Source organism: Bombus impatiens, unplaced genomic scaffold (genome assembly GCF_000188095.3).
Source record: "Bombus impatiens unplaced genomic scaffold, BIMP_2.2 scf_3474, whole genome shotgun sequence".
Taxonomy (NCBI): Eukaryota; Metazoa; Arthropoda; class Insecta; order Hymenoptera; family Apidae; genus Bombus; species Bombus impatiens.
In genome coordinates, this window is record NT_179893.1 from 230,790 (window position 1) to 250,339 (window position 19,550).

General features: G+C 32.8%; 8 protein-coding genes across 9 annotated transcripts; 4 read left to right on the top strand and 4 right to left on the bottom strand.

The window, feature by feature from the left end:
• Positions 1-524: 524 nt before the first annotated feature.
• Positions 525-3,442, top strand: LOC100747910 (acetyl-CoA acetyltransferase, cytosolic). The gene is made up of 8 exons (XM_012393528.3): positions 525-669; positions 1,215-1,336; positions 1,571-1,683; positions 1,946-2,145; positions 2,230-2,459; positions 2,529-2,717; positions 2,781-2,943; positions 3,019-3,442. The coding sequence occupies exons 1-8, from the start codon at positions 621-623 to the stop codon at positions 3,135-3,137; spliced, it is 1,185 nt and encodes a 394-aa protein (XP_012248951.1). The 5' UTR covers positions 525-620; the 3' UTR covers positions 3,138-3,442.
• LOC100749221 (5'-nucleotidase domain-containing protein 1) lies at positions 3,279-5,680 on the bottom strand. The gene has a single exon (XM_012393527.3). The coding sequence runs from the start codon at positions 5,410-5,412 to the stop codon at positions 3,931-3,933; it is 1,482 nt and encodes a 493-aa protein (XP_012248950.1). The 5' UTR covers positions 5,413-5,680; the 3' UTR covers positions 3,279-3,930.
• LOC112211991 (U7 snRNA-associated Sm-like protein LSm10) lies at positions 3,279-6,436 on the bottom strand. Its single transcript, XM_024372156.2, has 3 exons — positions 6,074-6,436; positions 5,887-6,004; positions 3,279-3,816 (listed from the first exon to the last, which is right to left on the bottom strand). The coding sequence occupies exons 1-3, from the start codon at positions 6,400-6,402 to the stop codon at positions 3,622-3,624; spliced, it is 642 nt and encodes a 213-aa protein (XP_024227924.1). The 5' UTR covers positions 6,403-6,436; the 3' UTR covers positions 3,279-3,621.
• Positions 6,399-9,985, bottom strand: LOC100744833 (transforming growth factor-beta-induced protein ig-h3). The gene is made up of 14 exons (XM_024372154.2): positions 9,805-9,985; positions 9,344-9,608; positions 9,144-9,242; positions 9,010-9,074; positions 8,788-8,933; positions 8,538-8,711; positions 8,167-8,467; positions 7,890-8,099; positions 7,677-7,814; positions 7,483-7,598; positions 7,221-7,411; positions 6,984-7,155; positions 6,795-6,917; positions 6,399-6,718 (listed from the first exon to the last, which is right to left on the bottom strand). The coding sequence occupies exons 2-14, from the start codon at positions 9,451-9,453 to the stop codon at positions 6,563-6,565; spliced, it is 2,001 nt and encodes a 666-aa protein (XP_024227922.1). The 5' UTR covers positions 9,454-9,608; positions 9,805-9,985; the 3' UTR covers positions 6,399-6,562.
• A 1,016-nt stretch (positions 9,986-11,001) lies between these two features.
• Positions 11,002-14,248, top strand: LOC100743406 (excitatory amino acid transporter). 2 transcript variants are annotated; one of them, XM_003494662.3, is made up of 10 exons: positions 11,002-11,208; positions 11,412-11,610; positions 11,672-11,762; positions 11,842-12,040; positions 12,109-12,319; positions 12,378-12,656; positions 12,773-13,006; positions 13,085-13,279; positions 13,352-13,486; positions 13,562-14,248. In XM_003494662.3, exons 2-10 carry the CDS (start codon positions 11,537-11,539, stop codon positions 13,767-13,769), a joined length of 1,626 nt encoding a protein of 541 aa, XP_003494710.1. In that variant the 5' UTR covers positions 11,002-11,208; positions 11,412-11,536; the 3' UTR covers positions 13,770-14,248. The 2 variants fall into 2 exon arrangements, with proteins under 2 accessions (XP_003494710.1, XP_012248964.1); XM_012393541.3 differs by having other exon boundaries at positions 11,022-11,254.
• Positions 14,249-14,451: 203 nt separating this feature from the next.
• LOC100744595 (ER membrane protein complex subunit 6) lies at positions 14,452-15,973 on the bottom strand. Its single transcript, XM_003494672.3, has 5 exons — positions 15,553-15,973; positions 15,080-15,240; positions 14,921-15,013; positions 14,795-14,814; positions 14,452-14,674 (listed from the first exon to the last, which is right to left on the bottom strand). Exons 1-5 carry the CDS (start codon positions 15,587-15,589, stop codon positions 14,644-14,646), a joined length of 342 nt encoding a protein of 113 aa, XP_003494720.1. The 5' UTR covers positions 15,590-15,973; the 3' UTR covers positions 14,452-14,643.
• LOC100745441 (cx9C motif-containing protein 4) lies at positions 15,687-16,648 on the top strand. The gene is made up of 4 exons (XM_003494678.4): positions 15,687-15,806; positions 15,920-16,078; positions 16,171-16,307; positions 16,391-16,648. Exons 2-4 carry the CDS (start codon positions 16,021-16,023, stop codon positions 16,406-16,408), a joined length of 213 nt encoding a protein of 70 aa, XP_003494726.1. The 5' UTR covers positions 15,687-15,806; positions 15,920-16,020; the 3' UTR covers positions 16,409-16,648.
• A 213-nt stretch (positions 16,649-16,861) lies between these two features.
• On the top strand, positions 16,862-18,196 carry LOC112211975 (GPI mannosyltransferase 1). Its single transcript, XM_024372155.1, has one exon. The coding sequence runs from the start codon at positions 16,924-16,926 to the stop codon at positions 18,073-18,075; it is 1,152 nt and encodes a 383-aa protein (XP_024227923.1). The 5' UTR covers positions 16,862-16,923; the 3' UTR covers positions 18,076-18,196.
• Positions 18,197-19,550: the final 1,354 nt, after the last annotated feature.

Genomic DNA, 19,550 nt, shown 5'->3' on the forward strand with positions numbered 1-19,550 from the left:
TGTCCGAGATCACCGACACGTTCGCCGTGTATCGAGCTTTTATTCTAAACGGTGATCACAAAAAATAAATCGTGCAACTGTAATAAATACCTCGCTTTTCGACGAGCTCCGAAATCTCCTCCTTGTTGTCGGCCATCTTAGCACCAGTCACTATTCACAATGCACGCTGGGTAAAAACAAACGAGCACCACCACGACACCGCGATTGGTGGTTCAGCGCCACCTGTACGCCGAATTAGAAGTCAGTCAGCCGATGACGTTGGTCAGGAACGTATCACATCTAAGGCAGTAGAGGTTCCGATATAGATCAAATAAAGTGCTCGTTCAAATAGCGAAGTAAAACATAATAAAATAATTAATCTGATAATTGATTGCAACTTGATTGCAGTAATACTAATTTTCATCGTCATATTAATTTGAAAGTATCAAAAACCATTCATCGAGACGCGGATCTACCTAAAAATGTGCCTACATTTCGATTGACACACTTTCAATAAGCCGTTACTGGCATATATTACTATATAATACTTCTTCTAACTTATTTCCGTTATACTGGATCGTGGCGGTAGTCTTCGTTCAGTTCTTCGCAGGTTCACACGTATTTTTTAATAAGTTTTCAACATGAGCAATAGCGACGTTGTAATAATATCGGCGGTCAGAACACCTATAGGTATAAATTTATTCCTTACAAGTTTAAATGATATAACGGTTGAAAATAATAACATTTATTCTATATTATACTAATAAGTCAGTTTAAATGTCATTATACACTAAAATTTTCAATTCGCAATAATTTTTGTTATACGTAATAAAAGCGTGTTTTATTAAAAAAGCACATCACTTACTGTTTTCTTGCTATTTTAGTTATGTTCTAACAAATTAGATATCTTTTCATTTAAAAATACATCTGCACATTCGTGACAAAATTATTCATATCATTTTTCTTAAATAATATTGATCTAAAATGCAAAAGTTGTATACAAATCATAAGCATATTATTATGCTATTGCTAATTTCCATATTCTGCTTATTTTCATCCCTATATCACTACTTTTATATTGCTTTTATTTCTGTATTTTATTCTTATTGCCTCTACCATCTAACATAAAATCATTAGAACTTTAATCAATTAGATTAATATAGATTAGATAATAGATTAAATAATATAGATTAATATAGATCTTATTATTTTATAAAATACTTCATCATTTTTAGGATCGTTCTGTGGTTCTTTATCATCATTGAAAGCATCAGATCTAGGAAGTATAGTTATTAAAGAAAGTCTTGAAAGAGCTCATATTAAACCTGTGGATGTTTCTGAAGTAATACTAGGACAGGTAATCTATATTAATAATTAACTTCGATGTTTATATGCACTAATTATTTTAAATTATTCAATATGTAAGTATTTTTTGTCAAACATTAATCAAATACTAATTCCTAAATCTACAAAAAAACCTGTGATAATATATAAGATAATATATATATAATTCTTCTTGATATATTAATAGCTGAACATAAACATAATAAAATTAATTATTTTAAAATATACGTAAGACTTCATTGTACAGGTATTGACTGCAGGTCAAGGACAAAATCCAGCAAGACAAGCAGCAATGAAAGCTGGTCTTCCTATATCTGTACCTGCTTACCTAATTAATATGCTATGTGGTTCAGGTTTAAAGTAAATACAGTTTTGCAATTCAAATCTTATTTAGTTGTACAATATCATGCATGTTATTACTTCATGACCACAATTTTTTTAAAAAATCTTGATCTTCTCTTAGTCACGTTACATCATGCATACCATTACTTTATATAATGTTGTCATACTAAAAGTAGTACTTTAATGAAGTTCTTATAATTTTTAACTTATTCCATATGTTGCAATATGTCCAATTGCAATATCTCCTGAATAAATTTTACAAAAAAACACATGTCTTTAGAGCAATCTTGAATGGTTACTTATCTATAAAAGCTGGAGAGAACCAAATAGTTGTAGCTGGTGGTCAAGAAAGTATGAGTCAATCTTGCCATGCATTATACCTTAGAAAAGGTGTAAAACTTGGAGATTGTAATTTAATAGACACTTTATTAATCGATGGCTTGATAGATGCATTTCATGGAATTCACATGGGAGTAACAGGTATAGATTGTAATTGATACATCTCTATCATATAAAAATTATTGTATTACGATTGTATAATTTTGTGAATATATATATGTACAGCTGAAAATATTTCTAAAGACTACACTGTAAGTAGAAAAGAACAGGATGAGTATGCAGCTAAATCTCAACAGAAGGTAGAAGCTGCAATTACTGCAGGCTATTTTTCCAAGGAAATCATTCCTATAACTGTACCTACTAGAAAAGAACCTATTATTGTAGATAAAGATGAATACCCTAAGTTTGGAACAACTGTAGAAAGTCTTCAAAAATTAAAACCTGCATTTCTGGAAGTATGACTAATTACATATTTTTTTTCGTAAATTGAAATACTTCGTTGTATAATAATTATACATTGTCAGGCTAAAGGTACAGTTACAGCTGGTAATGCTTCTGGCATCAATGATGGAGCAGCAGCAGTAGTTCTTATGTCTGCGGATACTGCTATACAAAAAGGACTTTCCCCATTAGCTAAAATTGTTGCAGTAGCTGAAGCTGGAGTGGAACCAAGAGTTATGGGCATAGGTCCTGTGCCAGCAGTTGAGTTAGTGGTTAGTAGATAAAGTTTAGTTACGATATGTAAATTCATGTAATGAAAGAGATGAATATTTTAGTTACAAAAAGCAAAGTGGACAAAAGAAGAAGTAGATTTATATGAATTAAATGAAGCTTTTGCAGCGCAAGCGATAGCTTGTGTAAAAACTCTTGGTTTAAATCCAAACAAAGTTAATATAAACGGTGGAGCTATTGCTTTAGGGCATCCTATTGGTGCATCTGGTATGACAGCAAAATCATAATAATCGAAAATATTATATACTTGTAGTATTCTTGTTAATCTATGTTCTGTTACAGGTGCTAGAGTATTAGTAACTCTATTGCATTCTTTAGAAAGAATTGGTGGAAACAAAGGTGTTGCAGCCTTATGTATTGGTGGAGGAATGGGAATAGCAATCGCTGTTCAAAGAAAATAACAAATACTTTATCCAAATGGGTATTACATTTCATTAATACTTGTGTATTATTATTTTGCAACAAAATACTATGTGGGTGTGTCACATGATATTTTTATTATCTTCTTGGATTATTATGATGAAATATTGCTTTTATCACACATTTATTAAATCATTAAAAGTTTATATATTATTACAACAAATATTAATTAATATTATTCTAAAAAATATACAAGGCCATAATAGGAAGTTGAGAACATGCTTTTATAATACTATTTATTTTGTATCATTATAATAAGGTGTTGACTAATATAATTAAATAGATTTACTTTGTCTATATTTACTTATATATCAGTTACTGGCAACTGTACTTACAATTTGTATAAAACAATCATTTTTATGCTAAACTTGTACACTATATTATGCAATGTAGGTTTATATAGAAGTTATTTTCGTAAATGGAAAATGTAATTGTTAATAAAAATATAAAATTATTAATTTGTTATTAATTAGTTTTGTTTTTGTTCAATCTCTGCTCTGCCTTTTTTCTATCTTCTAAAATTTTTTCCACTGCTGCTAGCCCCTCTCGGTGTTTTTGTTCAGTATGTTTTGATTTAAATGTACGTTTAGTATGTGCTACATCCCTTGTATGCACTAGCAAATGTTGCAATTGTTCCTTGATAGCTGGTATAATACGTATCTTGAATTAAGAATATATTATAAATATGATACTAATATGTTATAGCATGCAAGTTAACATAAAACTACGAAACTTCTGTTTGGGGGATAATAAATTGGGGATAAATTTTTGAATTTAAAACGTAGATATACTAAGCGGTACTGCAGGATAATATCCATCATATTTCTTTCCATCTTTATAAAAACATAAGTAAGATTCTTCTAATGGCTGTTGAGCTATTAAATCTATATCAGGTATGCAAAGTTTTGAGTATTTTTTTATAACATGTCCCCATAATGAGTCCATATTAATGTTAGGATCTTTCAAACAAAAATAAGAGCCCCAAAATGTTGAATTTAATACTTTTTCATGGGGATGTGATAAGTTTTGATAAACCATTCCCTCAGACATTTGTTCCTCAATTACAGCTACTGTATCACATTGTACATATGAATTTGGTACATAAATATCTTGCAAAAGATTATCACCAATATATACATAACGAGGATTTTGTTTTCCAGATACATTTTTAAGGAATTCAGTAAGTCCTTCCCAATTACCTTGACTATATATACCACCTCGTTTTAAATCTTTACTTTCTATGATATTATTACCTTCTTCATTATTTACAATATCAAGAAAAGGACGTTTTTCAATGAAAAAAGCAGGTTTCTTTGCATAACAAATTACAATATCAAATAGAGATTTCCAATCTTCTCCAAGAGAATAAGTAGCACTAAAATCAACAAAATCAACATTTGATCCAGTGATAAGGAAAGTAATACGATGTCTTTTTAATTCTTGAAGCCATGTTATAGTTCTTGCAGTACATTTATGCATATATTTTTGAGGATTCTCTCTGAGGCTAGGAAAAAAGTACCCTCTGTTCATTTTAAGATGATCTCTGTTAAACATTTCAATCAATCCATCCAACATATTAGGCCAAACATTATATGCATTCAAAGGTCCTCCTTGTTCTTCATCAAGTGTATCTATCAATCTTGCAAAAATAAGAGATGAAGAAACATCAAAATAATCTAACAAACTTCTCATTTTCATTGATAAAGGACCGTTCCAGGTGGATAACATGTCATTACAAAAAGCATCTGTAGTCTCCCATCTCTGCCCAGGGTATATCTTCTTGATTTCTTCAGTACTTAATAGATTACTTCCATGGCATGCTCTTTGAATTATACCATCAGCATTTATTCTAAGTATATTTCCTCTTTCAAAATCTAAGAATAATCCTTTTTGCATAAAATCTAAATCTTTATCTTCTAATGGCTTTAACAAATATTTGGAGTTGTACCCCTTTTCTGTAACTAAATAATTGGCTAAAGTTTCATATGTCAAGTGTACCATGTTTGTCACATTATAACGCAAAAGTGTATTGTCTAAATCAAATCCAATACAGTCATAATCAAGGAACTTAAATGCACTCATGTTGACTTGTGTTGATGGACTAATTGAAGCTGTTGTAGAATAATATTTCAAATTTATATGAGCCCGAATATGTGTGAAAAATTTTAATTTGTCACCAGTGTTATACCACAAAATACTTTGCACTTGTGAATGAGATGCTAATGATTTGTAAAGCAGATGCCAAGATTTTATCATTTCTCTTATTTGATTGTATGTATATGTTCATATACAACTAAAGCACTTAACACATACTACATACACGACACATATCCATTTTTATTAGTAAAGAAACAATGTTTACACAAAGATAAAATCATTCTAAATTTATACTTTAACTTTCCGTCATCTGATATACAAGCAACCTATAACTTCAAAAGTACCTAGACAACACAATAATAATATACATAAACGCAACAACAAAGTGATACCTATTTTTTTGTAATACTCATCCCGTAAGACATTTTATGTAAAACTTTCATACAATAACAAGTTTAATGAATTTAACAGAGCATATTTTAAATAATGCACAACGTACAATATACATTCGACAATTGCAATAAAATAAAGTTGACTCGTATTCATTTACAATATCATTATCAAATATTAAATATCATGTACTACAATTAAACTAAAATGTTATAGTAGGACTTATATTTTAAAATTACTTACTTTTGGTGGAATATGAACGAACCGGATATTTCTTGCTTGCACAAAGAACATGTCGTAACTGTACGAGTCTCCCCTAGGGTCTGTGAAGATGCAATCTCTCATTACGATATTCATGTAACTGCAAAAAGGCAAAAAATTTAAATAGTCCTAGGTCAATAATGATAACATGTAACGGAAAATTACTCACGCATCTGTGTGCTCTACAATTCCATAAACTGATGCTTCATTTCGAAGATCTATTGTCGTACGTTCATTTTGGACTGCTTTTAATAAAATGGCTAAGGTATTAAAATAGAAATACCGTTCTTCTTTTGAATCAGGAGCCATAATGCCATACAAGTACAAACATAATAATATCAATCTAATAATATACGCCGGCAGATATTTAGTAGAGTATGTGTTACAAGAAATATTTATACGTGTTACAAGTGTAGCCAACTCTATAAATATAACCAAAAGGAACGATGCCTTTTGAACACAGTTAACGAAAAAACGATTAAATAATCGAGAAATCATTTAAATTTCAATATTTATTGTTCCAAACGAATACATAATGAAGTACATAAGTGCATAACTTACTACATACTTTGTGAACTTTATATACATACACATATGTAGGTAAACATATAGTATCGTAACTATAAGTGACGTGAGTCAGTAATATAGATAGGTTTAATTATTTATCGTAAAGACAAGCTTTTCTTACAAATGGTCCATCATGTATTCTTCTATGACCATTAGGACATTGATCAGGTAGTAATACTGAGTTTATCTCGTGTGCAACTCCAGCTTTATTCAAAATGTTGCTCTTTACAAGAGTTGCATCATTTACCTGGAAGGGAAAATTATATTTTGTAAGGCGCTCATTTTATTATTTTTGTTAAATCACTAAAAAACTATGTCCTTACCAAAATTCTGTTATTTTTTCTCATAATATTTATCGGGTTTCCTTTAGTTCTGACGGTATACTGTAAATCTGGCATGAAGCTTTCAGCAAGTAACATATTATCCACGATATGATTTTGTAGTGTCTGAAAGTGAACAACGAAAAACATTTTTAATTGAATCAATCAATTTGTTCATAAAAATAGTATTACCTTTGTTAGATAGTTTCTGTCTTCCAATAATTTTTGAAGTTTGGCATTTCCTAACTGTTTAAATGCTTTATCCGAAGGAACGAAATATGTACACGAAGAATTCGCGCGCTTAAATTGGTCATACATTTGTGGTTGAATGCCTTTAATTCTTTCCATAGCGTCTAACCAAATACTGTAACAATTTTCCATTTATATTTCTCAGAGTCTTGGAATTTTCGTGTACAGGAAAAGAATTACCTGAAATTGCCTTCTTTTCTCAAAATATAATCTAAAGATTCTTCTGCTGGATGTAAAATGTGACTTATAATGTGTAAAACGCCATTGCTGCATTCTCTATCAGCTTTCATAATTAATGCGTTTTCTATTCCAAAATTACCACGATAAACTTGGAAGCGTAATGGAACTCCTATTTCAAGCGTTCTAGCGATCTATAATGAATTATAATCTTTAAAAGTTATTGAGGAATATATTGAAATATTCAATTTTACACTTAACTTACTTGATTGCTACTAATCTCATCGGTGAAATACGTTCCCGTAACTATATGATTAAGAACAAAGTTCCGAGCACTCTTTTGATTTCTTTGCAATTCTACAAGTTTCTGATTTGATAAAGCTATAAAAGAGCATCTTATATTAAGAAACAAAATACGTTTGTCTAGTTTTGTCAAGAATAAAGATCGAATATACATACAATACATTGCTGTCTCAGAGGGAGCAAACATTGTGAAGTGTTTCAAATGTCTCAAACTTTCTTCCAATTCAGCTGTTTTAATTATTTCTAAAAATTTAAATAATCCTTCCTCCTTGATCACATCCAAGATAGTTTTAGCTGCAATATGTTATATTCGCAATGAAAGATTCTTAGAAGATCTTCTTAAATGCCATTCAAGTAAAAATTATTTACCTCGATCCGGAAGTAACACACGATCAACAACGTAAAGTAATCCATTTTTTCCATGATACATTTCATTCCTTATATTTGCATCGTCTACGATGGGTCCATACGGACCGCAATTTAATTTTAGTCCTTGTCGTTGCATCGTGCTTGCATGATATTCCGAAATTATATTTGGCACGCATACAGGATGCGTTACGATATGATGAGCAATTAATGCTAAACGAAACAATATATTATACAGAAGAGAAAACTTACATAAATGTATTCGGCACAATTCAATTACCATTTAATGCTGTCGGATTTTCCAACATATCGGTCAATTGTCTTTTAGGAATATGATGAAAAGCTTGATCCGTGGGTGCAAAAATAGTACAGGGTACTTCACTGAATCTAATTCTATTTCCTAACTCGCTATTTTTAAGAGCTTTTGTAAATATTTCGAATCTACCGTCCCTAGAAGCGAGATCGATTATGTCCGAATTTTGTGCCAAAGCAAGATCCAAAACTCCGTCGATAACATGCACAACTCCATTAGTGGCAACTTGATCCTTGCGAATAATTCGATGACAATTCACTGTTTCCATCTGTGAAGATGGAAGCGTTTATTGAACAATTGTGCATATATAAGCTTCTACGATTCAACATGTTACTTACTCCACTGGAAAATTTGTTGATTCTTAAAACGTTTCCTTGTAATCGCGATGGAATTAAAAGATTTGCTTGCCATTGATTTGATAATACGCGTCTGTCTATTATATGATTCGCGATTAAATTTACATATCTGTTGCCGCCGTATTCTTGGTGAATACCTTTTACTTTTAAGTAGTGCTGAAAAGGAAAATGATTAAAACATATTAGATGATATATTAGATGATTACACATCACATATTTTCGTTAAACATACATCAAAAGCATCATCGGATGGTACGAATAACGTTAAGGGTGGTCCACTGATCATTTCTTCCGCAAAGGACGAACTTTCGATTAATTTTGCAAATTTCGTAGCACCCACTCGTCGCGTTGTTTCTATGAGATTTATTAATGGTTTTACTGAAAGGGATAATAAAAATATAATTCAGTTTGGAGACGAATATAAGACTCGATAATATGCAATTGCATCTATTACCTCCTGTGCATCCAATATATCCAGGAACTCTATAATATCCTGCGCAGCATTCGTATCTTACGAATCTGCGAAGCGAATGAAAGCAGTGAAGTATTCAAATATGCGTCATATATAAAAAGTATAATTATACTTACGTAGGCTTGCCACAAATTTTTCGAGGATTCCATTGTTTGCTTTCAGTGTAATAAGCATAGCTTATGTCATCGTTTACTTCTACGGCGCATACGTTAGGTCTACAGAGATTAGAAATATAAAACTAGTTTCATAAACATTTACTACTAATATAAATTTTAAAAAATACACATATATATATATACAATTATGCAAGTATTACCCTTGTCTTTGCGAATTGTCAACCTTCCACCAAGAATTTCCTTGATACGCATAAACTGTATTAAACACCATTAATGATACGAATATTTTTGTTATAATTTCACTGAACATGTTTTCACTATGATGAAAATATTGGCACGATAAGATGAAAAGACTCGCGGCACAAGCGTAAGTTGCTTGGTCGAACAGAACATCCGAGAATGACTCGGTTCGAAATGCTTCGTATTTTAAGGGCTATGTTCTCCCATCCCATCTGGGAAATATATCTGGTGAAATGGATTTCGATGTTATCTACGTGAATTGATATTGAGAAATCTAGTACATGTTGCATTTCTCAATTTTTAGAAACCATTTGCATCGGGTAGATGAATTTTGCATATGTTAAGACTTGCATAGCAAACTATTGCACATTGATATGCAATTTTATCAGAATATAAATTTTAAATGATGGATACGACTGACCTTGAAATGCCTTCGACATTCATATTTATCAATTTTTTTATAACACTATCTTCAACGGCGAAATTCACTCCTACGAAATACACGTCTTTTTATATTCACGATTTCTTGTTACGCGTGTGTAGCAAAATATTAAACAGTCCCTCGAGGTGACAGATAACTTACTCTTGTATTGTACATCTGCTCTATGAACTGCTAGTGTTATGAACTATTAGTCTGTATATGGTCACTCATAGCCATCATTGCAAGAGAAATTGGGTTACCTTACAACGGATATACAAAGGGGCCCTATAAATTGGCCCATATCCTACATGCTTTCAAAATAATTCATTATGAACGTTCCAATTCGAATTTAGTAATCGCAGTGAAATACATCAGATTCCAATTAATTTCGAATTTCATATTGCATTTCAGTACGGATATATGTGGTTTATGTATAAATAGAATCGCATAATAATATGACGATGCATACGACTGTTAATGCACTTTCCATGATTCCATGAATTAACCAGGGCAACACAGATTCGAATTTCCCGTTAAAATAACATCAAGCAAGGGAAACTGATACGCGGCGTCCATTTTCCTAGATATGATCGTAATTTACTTTTCAGTCTAGCATTATAACACGATTTACGATGTTGCTTTTAATTCGATAAAATTAACGAGTCTTGCAAGTGGCATGTATATGTGGTACATAGCGTTTACGCCCACAACCACGCTTTTCTCTCGAATGTACTTTTGTACTTAGAACGTATTAACCTGTTAAGACGCAACGACGTCTTTCAAAGAGCTCCTATTTTATTTCAAATGCATCTTACATATAAGAAAGAGAAAACGTAGAAACAGATCATGCAACTACAATAGTAAATGTCGGAACGTTTCATAAGAGGTAATGCAACATTGTAATACATTTTAATCACTTCGTAAGGGGTTGTGCGTCAAGGGATGAACTGTTCAAGTTCTCCATTTAGAACAATTTAGCCGATGCCGTAGATCCAATAGAGACGGGTCTATTTCTGCGAAACAGACGCGCGTGGTACACATTTTTCTCCTTCTGCTTATTCAGTGCCGTGCGACCCGTTCTGATGAGTGCCCTCTTCCTGTAGCCGACTATCTCTGTTACTCTGCGATCTGTCTCCCTTCACTCTTACGACGTTCACCCTCTGACCCCTCACGAGCTCTAATCAGCTTCCTGGATGGGGCATATTATCTGCGTGATGGCAGATCGTAACGACGCGATACCCAGCCAGGTCCCGGGTATTCGATCATACGGTAGTCACTCGGTAGTCCATTGCGCGTAAAAGACCTGCCAAGATCCACGGTTACGGATGCCATTTAGCTCGTTATACGATTTCATCGCATTGGTGCAGTGGTTCTGAAACTGTGCATCTGCTACTAAGGATTCAGGTGTGGCCTCCTATGGAAAATCTACTTTTCTACGTTTTAGCGCAGTGTCGATCTTCCATTATGCTTTTTAATATTCGCTTTTTAACTTTGATCGATTGATAAACGAGCCACAAGGACTCTGTGTTATATACGCATAAGAGAACGTGTAGTTCTTTAGTCGTTAAAGGGAATTTATACAATGACGATCTCTTTGGTTTGTACAGACATAGACGCCAGAGCGGTGGTAAGCCGCGGGATGAACGAGTACGAGTTCTCCGTCATCTTCCTCGTATACAGAGGAAGAGTACTCAAGAAGTCTTAAAAGTGATATATTACCAAATTGACCAAAATGTCTCTTGGAAAACGTATATCTGGAGCCGTCGCGGTCCTCAGAGGCGCTTCGGAAGTTAAAGAAGCACAAACGTAAGATTTGCGAACTGCTACCTTCTTCGCAGTTTGATTTTTTACCTAGAACAATTTCTAGGTCATGTTCCGATGAGATCGAGAAAATAACGACCGTGGAAGAAGAAAAGATTTGCCCCGATAAGAAGACACCGCTTGACAGATTACAACTAGTTAGTTGTATTCATATGTTTTTCTTCTTTCAACGTTTCTTTTATATTTCATTCGAATTCTATTTGAACATGAATATAGGTAGTGGATTGGTTCGGAGAGAACACACTCTTGGTTCTTACGATCATTGGAGTGTTGGTGGGTCTTGTTCTTGGATTTCTTGGTCGATTAGCCAGTCCTTCGCCGCAAACCATTACTCTTCTCAGCTTCCCTGGAGAACTCCTTATGCGACTATTGAAGATGTTCATTCTGCCACTCATTGTTTCGTCGCTTATCTCCGGTGATTATACAACATCCAATAAATCATTGCATTCAGCTAGTCTCCCTCTAAGTTATCCTTTTTTGTAGGAATGGCGCAATTAGACCCTAGGGGTTCGGGAAGAATGGGATATAGAGCATTGATATATTACACCGTAACGACCATTCTTGCGGCCATAGTTGGCATCGCAATGGTGCTTATAATCCATCCCGGTGATCCTAGAATCAAATCCACCATAACCGCGCCTAAGGCGGATATCGCAAAAATGTCTACGTTAGACGCAATTCTCGACATAGTTAGGTACGTGATATACATGATACAGATCGCATAAATCGTCATCGACCAATACCATTTCTAGAAACATGGTGCCGGAAAATTTGGTGCAGGCGTGCTTCCAGCAGGTGCAGACCACTTACGTGACGACGGAAGTGATTGCCATAGGAACAAATGAAATCAGTCAAGTTCTCCAGCCAACATTAATATACAAGGATGGAACGAACGTGATGGGAATGATAGTGTTCTGTATTACGTTCGGCCTTCTCGCTGGACAAATCGGCCCTCGAGGAAAATTGATGGTCGACTTCTTCGTGGTTCTGAACGAAATAATCATGAAGTTCGTCAGCATTATTGTGATGTGGTGAGCGATCGAGATACGACTTAATTTCCAGCCTGCTACGATTGCCTTGCTGTTTATCTGATTTGTGATTTGACATAAAGGAAAATCTAGAAAATTCGAGTATTAATATTATGCAGGTTCTCTCCGTTCGGAATCATGTGTTTGATAGCTGGTAAGATAATGTCGATCAACAATTTGGCGGCAACTGCTCAGATGTTGGGCCTGTACATGGTGACGGTCATCGTGGGCTTATTGATTCATGCTATAATCACTATGCCAGCGATATTTTGGTTTATAACTCGACAGAATCCTGCCGTGTTCTTCAAAGGTATGATGCAAGCTTGGATTACAGCTTTGGGAACGGCATCAAGGTACCTGATGATAACTTCTTTCTTTTGTTTGTAAATAAGCTTATGTAACCTGTACGATATATTTTTTAATGCCTTTAGCGCTGCAACTTTGCCTGTAACTTTCCGATGCCTCGAAGAAAACAATAAAATCGATCCACGTGTAACGCGATTCGTAGTCTCAGTCGGGGCTACAGTGAACATGGATGGAACTGCTCTTTATGAGGCGGTTGCTGCAATTTTCATCGCCCAAATGAATGGAATCTCGTTAGGAATAGGTGAAGTTATAACAGTCAGGTTTGTATGATCGATGTGACAGAAATATGCCCAGGTCTATTACTTACTTATGGTTCTCCTTCGCCTATATAGTCTCACAGCAACCTTGGCCAGTATAGGGGCAGCAAGTATTCCCAGCGCAGCTTTAATTACGATGTTATTAGTGCTCACAGCTTTAGGTTTACCGACGAACGACATTTCTCTATTATTTGCAGTTGATTGGATGCTGTAAGTCCATTATTTATATTCATATACGACAGGCGACAGAAAACCAGATTCAATAACATATCTTATTATTCGAAGGGATCGAATCAGGACTTCGATCAACGTTTTGGGTGACGGGTATGGAGCTGGAATAGTTTATCATTTGAGTAAACATGAACTGGAGAAAATGGATCAAGAAAGGAAATTAGAGGGTCTTGAAATGGGGACACCTCTTGAGGACATTTCAGAGAGTTGTCAACGCGAGAGCGTACCTGCTCCTGAGGAAAGTTCCGAAACAAAGATTTGATTTGGAGGAATATTGATCTTCTTCCGAACACTCTCTTTAGCTCCTTGTACGGTAACATAAAAGAAAACTCTGCTCACTCGCACGACCAAGGAATTATCACCACGGTATCGAATGGAATTGGTAGAAATGAAACTTTATTTTCTCACTGCCAACAAAGTTTTGGATTTTTGATCAAATAAAAATTGTCGATAAGTTACAAATGTTTTAAGACTATTAAAAAAAATATTGTCAAACTATTATTGTTATACAGAGTGTAATAAAAATGTGAGCATGTTAAGTACAAAATAATATCGTTCTGAACTGTTTTCTTGTGGTATATTGCAATATATTAAGTACTGATGAAAATTAATTGAAAATTGTATTGTACAGAGGATTAAACGTAGCTTTTATGTATGAACTGAAATGTTTAACTTGTTATGAGATTATGTATGTGTTATCATTTATTCATTTTAATAATCGAATAAAGAATTTTATTCTAACTATGTTTTGAAAAACTGTGTTCAATAGATTGTTATTGTATTAGATAATTCATCCTTGGGATTTTACAACGCTTTGTTAACATTGTTTATATACCATGTTATTTATTATATGTATATTATAGAAACAGAAGAATAAATACAGAATAACTGCATTTATAATTATTATACACATTAGGACTATTACAATAATGAACAAATTCAAGCAGGTGGAACAGACGGAATAAATGTATTTTCGAAAGTGTTCTATGTACATACATATACAATAAATCACATAGTGCTTTATCAACAATATTATTACTCTGACCAGCAACTGGCAATTGTTTGTGATATATTTAATTAGTTAACGACATATTTAGTTAAAAAATATAAACCCTTAAATCTAAACATCCTTTTAATCAGTATACATGTACCATACCATATAAGAATCTAATAATATATTAAGGAAAATATAAAAAACATAAATTTGATGCATAGCAATGAGTTACGTAAATATGTCATTTATTCTTGTATTTGAATAAGAATATTCAATTGTTTATAAAAGGATACGTCCAAAACAGCACATATGTCTGTTGTATGATTGTAATAAATAGTAATAAGGAAAATACTTGCCCGTTTTAATAGGTATTTAATATTTCAATTTCTTCCTTTAATAAGACTATGTATAAAGGATACAAAAAGGCCTCCAAAAAATCCACTAGTTAAAAGATTTCGTCTACTTATAAAATATTTTTTCCATTGACCTCCAGCTTTTAACAATAACATTGCCTACAAAAAGCATTTTTTATTTAGTGTTTGTTACATGACAATAATATTTTTAAAAATTATTCTTACCCATAATCCAAATACAGCAAAAATGTAGAAACCAAAACCATATAATCCAGTTAATCCTAATAAACCAGCTGTGCCTCCTGATAATGCTGCCATTGATATCCTACAGTATTCTACCACAGCAGCATTATTTACAACAGCTGACTCACTATATGCAATAATCTCTGAAAAAAAAGAAGATTTAGTACCAGACAGTAAGTTTACTTTATATGAAAGTAGTATTGTTTCTGAATAATTTAAAAAATTAAAAAACAGAATTATTTAATAAATGGCAAGATGAAAATAAAATGTAAATAAATTTCAATGTTGTTTAAAAAGCTATTTTACAAGATTTATTTCCTATACAATTTAACGTTTCTGGATTTATATATAATATTAATAAATAAAAATATAACCTATGAGAGATGTTACAAATATTTAATAAAATGCATTCAATATTGAAATAGCCTTAGAATAATCGATACTCTGTTATTTACCTCCTTTCTCCTGTTTTGTTTTAATTTTTCCCAACATTGTTATATTTCTGTTGATATTAGCAAAAGATTTTTATAATTTAACCTAACACATTCGTTAATGACTATGTATATGTGTACATTAAAGTTCGTTTGTCGGCTGCTATAATAAAGTACGCTTAGAGTGCCATCTACCTGCTATCAAGATTTTGTTACGCGTGACGTTGGGTTATTTAGATCATTTTTGTTCATTCTGTTGGAAGTTTATCACGCGGAAGGTAAAAATTTAATATGCTATTATTAGTCTTTTCTGAGTTCTTAATTAAATAGTTAAATTTATACATTTTATAACCAATAAGTTTAGTTTTGAAATGTCCTTTATTTGCACTAGCTTTGTGATACTAGTACGATCGATCCAGTTGTAACTTCAGATTATATAAGATGTACGTCGTTAAACGTTTGCATATCTAAAAAGATATCTGATTTGTTCGCATGTCGACTGCTGATCCATGTAAAAAGTTTGCATGTAAATTACAGCAGTGTTTAAATGGTTTGTATCGTAATTTTGCTTTAATTTTCTATTTCTAATTTTTATGATTGTATTTATGATTATACATGTGCTGATTAATTATTCAATTTTAGACAACGTCTATCAACCATCACGGTGTGAGTACGTTATAGAGGAATTAAGACAGTGTTGTATAAAACATTCTGCTATTTCGTTAGTCTGTGATGGTATAGATACTTCCAAACCATACGAACATAATACAGTCGATTACGTATGTACAAATAATTCTGTCATGTATAATTATTTCATTATTGGAAATTTTTACTAATTTACTGTAATTTCGTTTTGTTGCAGAGAAAAGCTCAGAAATAAAATTCATTATGGATAAGAAGTACCAAATTATACGCTTGCAAAACAATAAAAGATTGACGACTATTAGAGTGTGTGCTGCAATATCAGTAACTGTTATTTTATCGACATTATATCGATGGACACAAACACCGGAAATTCCAAAAAACAAAGGGACATAAATATGTTTTGACATTTTAACACAAGTAATGTATGAATAAATAGCAAATACAGATATAATAGATATTAATATGTGGTAAATAATAACACGTAGTTGAAGATGGAAGCAGTAAAAAAAGCAAAAGAGCGATTTAGAAAGTACCCAATTATCATTGCGCAATGCCATGAATCTGGAGCTAAGTATGCTGCATGTGTATTAGCAAAATCTAATTTGCAAAAAGGGGACTGTGAAAATGAGTTTAAGGAATTTAAGACATGCCTGATGAGAGCTGCTGCAAAAAATAATACGAAACTATAAAGTAAAACTTTATTTGCTATAAAGAATTGTTTATTTAAGAAGAATATTTAAATTCTTAAAAATGAGTGAATTTTTGCCATTTAAGGCACACTGTGTATTAGCATTTATTTTTAGGATAACTTTAGTTTTTTACTCAAATTTTCATGATAAAACATTTAATGTTCCATATACTGATGTAGATTATAAGGTATTTACCGATGCTGCGAGACATATGGTAGAAGGATCATCGCCGTTTAAACGAGACACATATCGCTATACACCATTGTTAGCGCTTATTTTAACACCTAATATTTTTGTAAATGAAAATTTTGGGAAAATCTTATTTTCCTTTATCGATATTTTGGTAACAATTTTAATAAAAAAAATTGTGGCTCTACAAAATTGTAATGAAAAATTACAACGTATGTGTGCCTTCACATGGCTTTATAATCCTTTTACAATTGTAATTTCAACCAGAGGGAATGCAGACACTATGACAGTCCTTTTAATTATGCTAACTTTGTATTTATATCTGCAAGATAAGTTCATTCTAGCAGGTTTATTTCACGCTTTGTCAATTCATTTTAGATTATACCCTATAGTGTTTAGTATACCTATGTATCTTTCCCTTCGCGATAAAAGTTATGTCATACCAACCAAAAATCAGTTAAAACTGGTACTTAGTTGCGTATCATTAATAATTTTTGTGACAGCTATAAATTATTATTTCTATGGTTATAAATTTCTTTATGAAAGTTTCATCTATCATATAATACGCAAAGATCCCAAACATAACTTTTCCGTTTATTTTTACATGCAATATTTATCTGCTAATCAGCTACCTAACGTAATTAAAAAAATGTTCACTTTCTTGCCACAACTGATACTACTACTATTATTGTCATATAAATATTCAAGCAAGTCTCTGCTGCCATTTGCAATGTTCACACAAGCCATGGTAATGGTGACGTATAATCCAGTACTAACATCACAATACTTTTTTTGGTATTTGTCTCTTTTACCATTGTGTCTCCCGCGCTTTGGATTAACCTTACGTAGATCATTATATTTGTGTTTTGTTTGGGTTCTCAGCCAAAGCTTTTGGTTATTGGCTGCTTATTTATTGGAATTTCAAGGGTTGAATACTTTTACGTATATTTGGATTGCTAGCTTATTTTTTTTCGTTGTCAACGTTAAAATTTTGAACGACATTATCGTGTACTATAAGTACTAATTAGAAAGTTAAAAAAAAAGACTATTATTATCGAAGTTAAATATTAATTAGTAATAAAAATATATGTTATCCGTGCAACGTGAAATGAAGTTTTGTGAAAATAAAAGAGAATAAAATTGAAGTCGAAAAATCTCCAAATCCCTATCCGAAACTATCACGAGTTTAATGACAGTGGTAGGAATATTAGATACGTGGTTAATGATTCGTAATTTTATTCTTGCAGGAATACAAAATACTTATTTACAGATGGTTTCGTAAAGTAATAGTGGTAGATTCTTAAAAGGAATGTAGATATAGTAATAATAATACAATAATAGTAAATCTTAATGTAGTAATCTAGATCAATTGTGAGCAAGAGCATCCTTTGGATCATTTTTAGAAATATTTCTGTCGTTTATTTCTAAGCTGCTAATGTGATGATATTTAATATTATGGGGATATTGCTCATCAAATTATACGAGAATGCTTCTCACAATTTCTAACGACATCATTCAAACGATACTAATTATTCCATTTACACAAAGTATAACAAAATATCATAGATCAAATCACGATTCAGACTGAAAGAAATAGCATTTCTTTAGTAAATATTCGAACGCGATATATTTACGATCACGTTGAGAGACAAACATCGAACGTAAAGAGAAATTATCCGAAGTGCGACACGAAATGACCCTATGGATACATGAATCATAAATGAAAAAAGTAACTCAAGTATAGTTCGTATAACTATAGGTCATCACGGCAGACGATGCAACATATAAAAATAGCATTATTTTCTTTCATTGCTTTCGTTTACAGTTTATTGAACTGTGTGCTATGTGAAATAATCTATTTTATTTCCCTTGACGTGAACAGACAGTTGATTTCTGCCCGAAGTCGGTCTCACCGGCTAGGACACAAATCACCGATAATACAAGGAAGTTAACAGAAGAAGTGATAATTCCAAACCTTGCAGCGATTCTCGAACAAACGCACGAATCTCTAAATAGTCGGTGTAAATTTCGTGTACCGGCTGCAAGGTCCAGAAGTTACGTACTTCGGTTTTAAAGTTTTACGCTATATCGATAAATCAATTGTCACCATTCTAGACAGAAGAATAAGTTACATCTCTGAGAGAATAAGGAAAACGAAGAGAACACCCCGGGTTTGCGTGACGCGAAATACTCCTTATTATACCCAGAGGATTGGCGAATAAAGCCCGAGCGTCGCTCACTCTTATTTCTGCACGAGGGGAGCAAAAGAGTACGAAAGACGGCGCTCGTTAGAGGATATGCGTGCTCAAGTGCATTTACAAGGTCGCAAAGCAACAATATGTCTCGATGTATGCGGCTTTAAGACGTGCGTAGAGAAACGTGAAATCACTCGATATTGCACGTACTCGGCGGTTAACACGCGCGTATTTTTACAATGGAACGATGCAACTTTTAAGCGCATCCGGACCACTCGTTCCTTCTTGCTTTTCCACGCATCGA

Excerpts from the sequence above, each read along its gene's own strand:
- LOC112211975 (XM_024372155.1), top strand. The coding sequence starts at position 16,924 with ATGAGTGAATTTTTGCCATTTAAGGCACACTGTGTATTAGCATTTATT.
- LOC112211991 (XM_024372156.2), bottom strand. The coding sequence starts at position 6,402 with ATGATTTCTCGATTATTTAATCGTTTTTTCGTTAACTGTGTTCAAAAG. Across the intron at positions 6,005-6,073 it reads ATTGTAGAGCACACAGATGC|TTACATGAATATCGTAATGA; the intron begins GTGAGTAATTTT and ends GCCTTTTTGCAG. Across the intron at positions 3,817-5,886 it reads TCGTTCATATTCCACCAAAA|ATACGTATTATACCAGCTAT; the intron begins GTAAGTAATTTT and ends TCTTAATTCAAG.
- LOC100743406 (XM_003494662.3), top strand. The coding sequence starts at position 11,537 with ATGTCTCTTGGAAAACGTATATCTGGAGCCGTCGCGGTCCTCAGAGGC. Across the intron at positions 11,763-11,841 it reads CGCTTGACAGATTACAACTA|GTAGTGGATTGGTTCGGAGA; the intron begins GTTAGTTGTATT and ends ACATGAATATAG. Across the intron at positions 13,007-13,084 it reads GCTTTGGGAACGGCATCAAG|CGCTGCAACTTTGCCTGTAA; the intron begins GTACCTGATGAT and ends TAATGCCTTTAG.
- LOC100745441 (XM_003494678.4), top strand. The coding sequence starts at position 16,021 with ATGTCGACTGCTGATCCATGTAAAAAGTTTGCATGTAAATTACAGCAG. Across the intron at positions 16,079-16,170 it reads ATTACAGCAGTGTTTAAATG|ACAACGTCTATCAACCATCA; the intron begins GTTTGTATCGTA and ends ATTCAATTTTAG.
- LOC100749221 (XM_012393527.3), bottom strand. The coding sequence starts at position 5,412 with ATGATAAAATCTTGGCATCTGCTTTACAAATCATTAGCATCTCATTCA.
- LOC100744595 (XM_003494672.3), bottom strand. The coding sequence starts at position 15,589 with ATGTTGGGAAAAATTAAAACAAAACAGGAGAAAGGAG. Across the intron at positions 15,241-15,552 it reads AACAAAACAGGAGAAAGGAG|AGATTATTGCATATAGTGAG; the intron begins GTAAATAACAGA and ends CTTTTTTTTCAG. Across the intron at positions 14,815-14,920 it reads GATTTTTTGGAGGCCTTTTT|ACATATGTGCTGTTTTGGAC; the intron begins GTATCCTTTATA and ends ATCATACAACAG.
- LOC100744833 (XM_024372154.2), bottom strand. The coding sequence starts at position 9,453 with ATGTTCAGTGAAATTATAACAAAAATATTCGTATCATTAATGGTGTTT. Across the intron at positions 8,468-8,537 it reads TCAACAAATTTTCCAGTGGA|ATGGAAACAGTGAATTGTCA; the intron begins GTAAGTAACATG and ends CCATCTTCACAG. Across the intron at positions 7,815-7,889 it reads TGTGTTACTTCCGGATCGAG|CTAAAACTATCTTGGATGTG; the intron begins GTAAATAATTTT and ends AACATATTGCAG.
- LOC100747910 (XM_012393528.3), top strand. The coding sequence starts at position 621 with ATGAGCAATAGCGACGTTGTAATAATATCGGCGGTCAGAACACCTATA. Across the intron at positions 2,718-2,780 it reads TGCCAGCAGTTGAGTTAGTG|TTACAAAAAGCAAAGTGGAC; the intron begins GTTAGTAGATAA and ends TGAATATTTTAG. Across the intron at positions 2,944-3,018 it reads GCATCCTATTGGTGCATCTG|GTGCTAGAGTATTAGTAACT; the intron begins GTATGACAGCAA and ends GTTCTGTTACAG.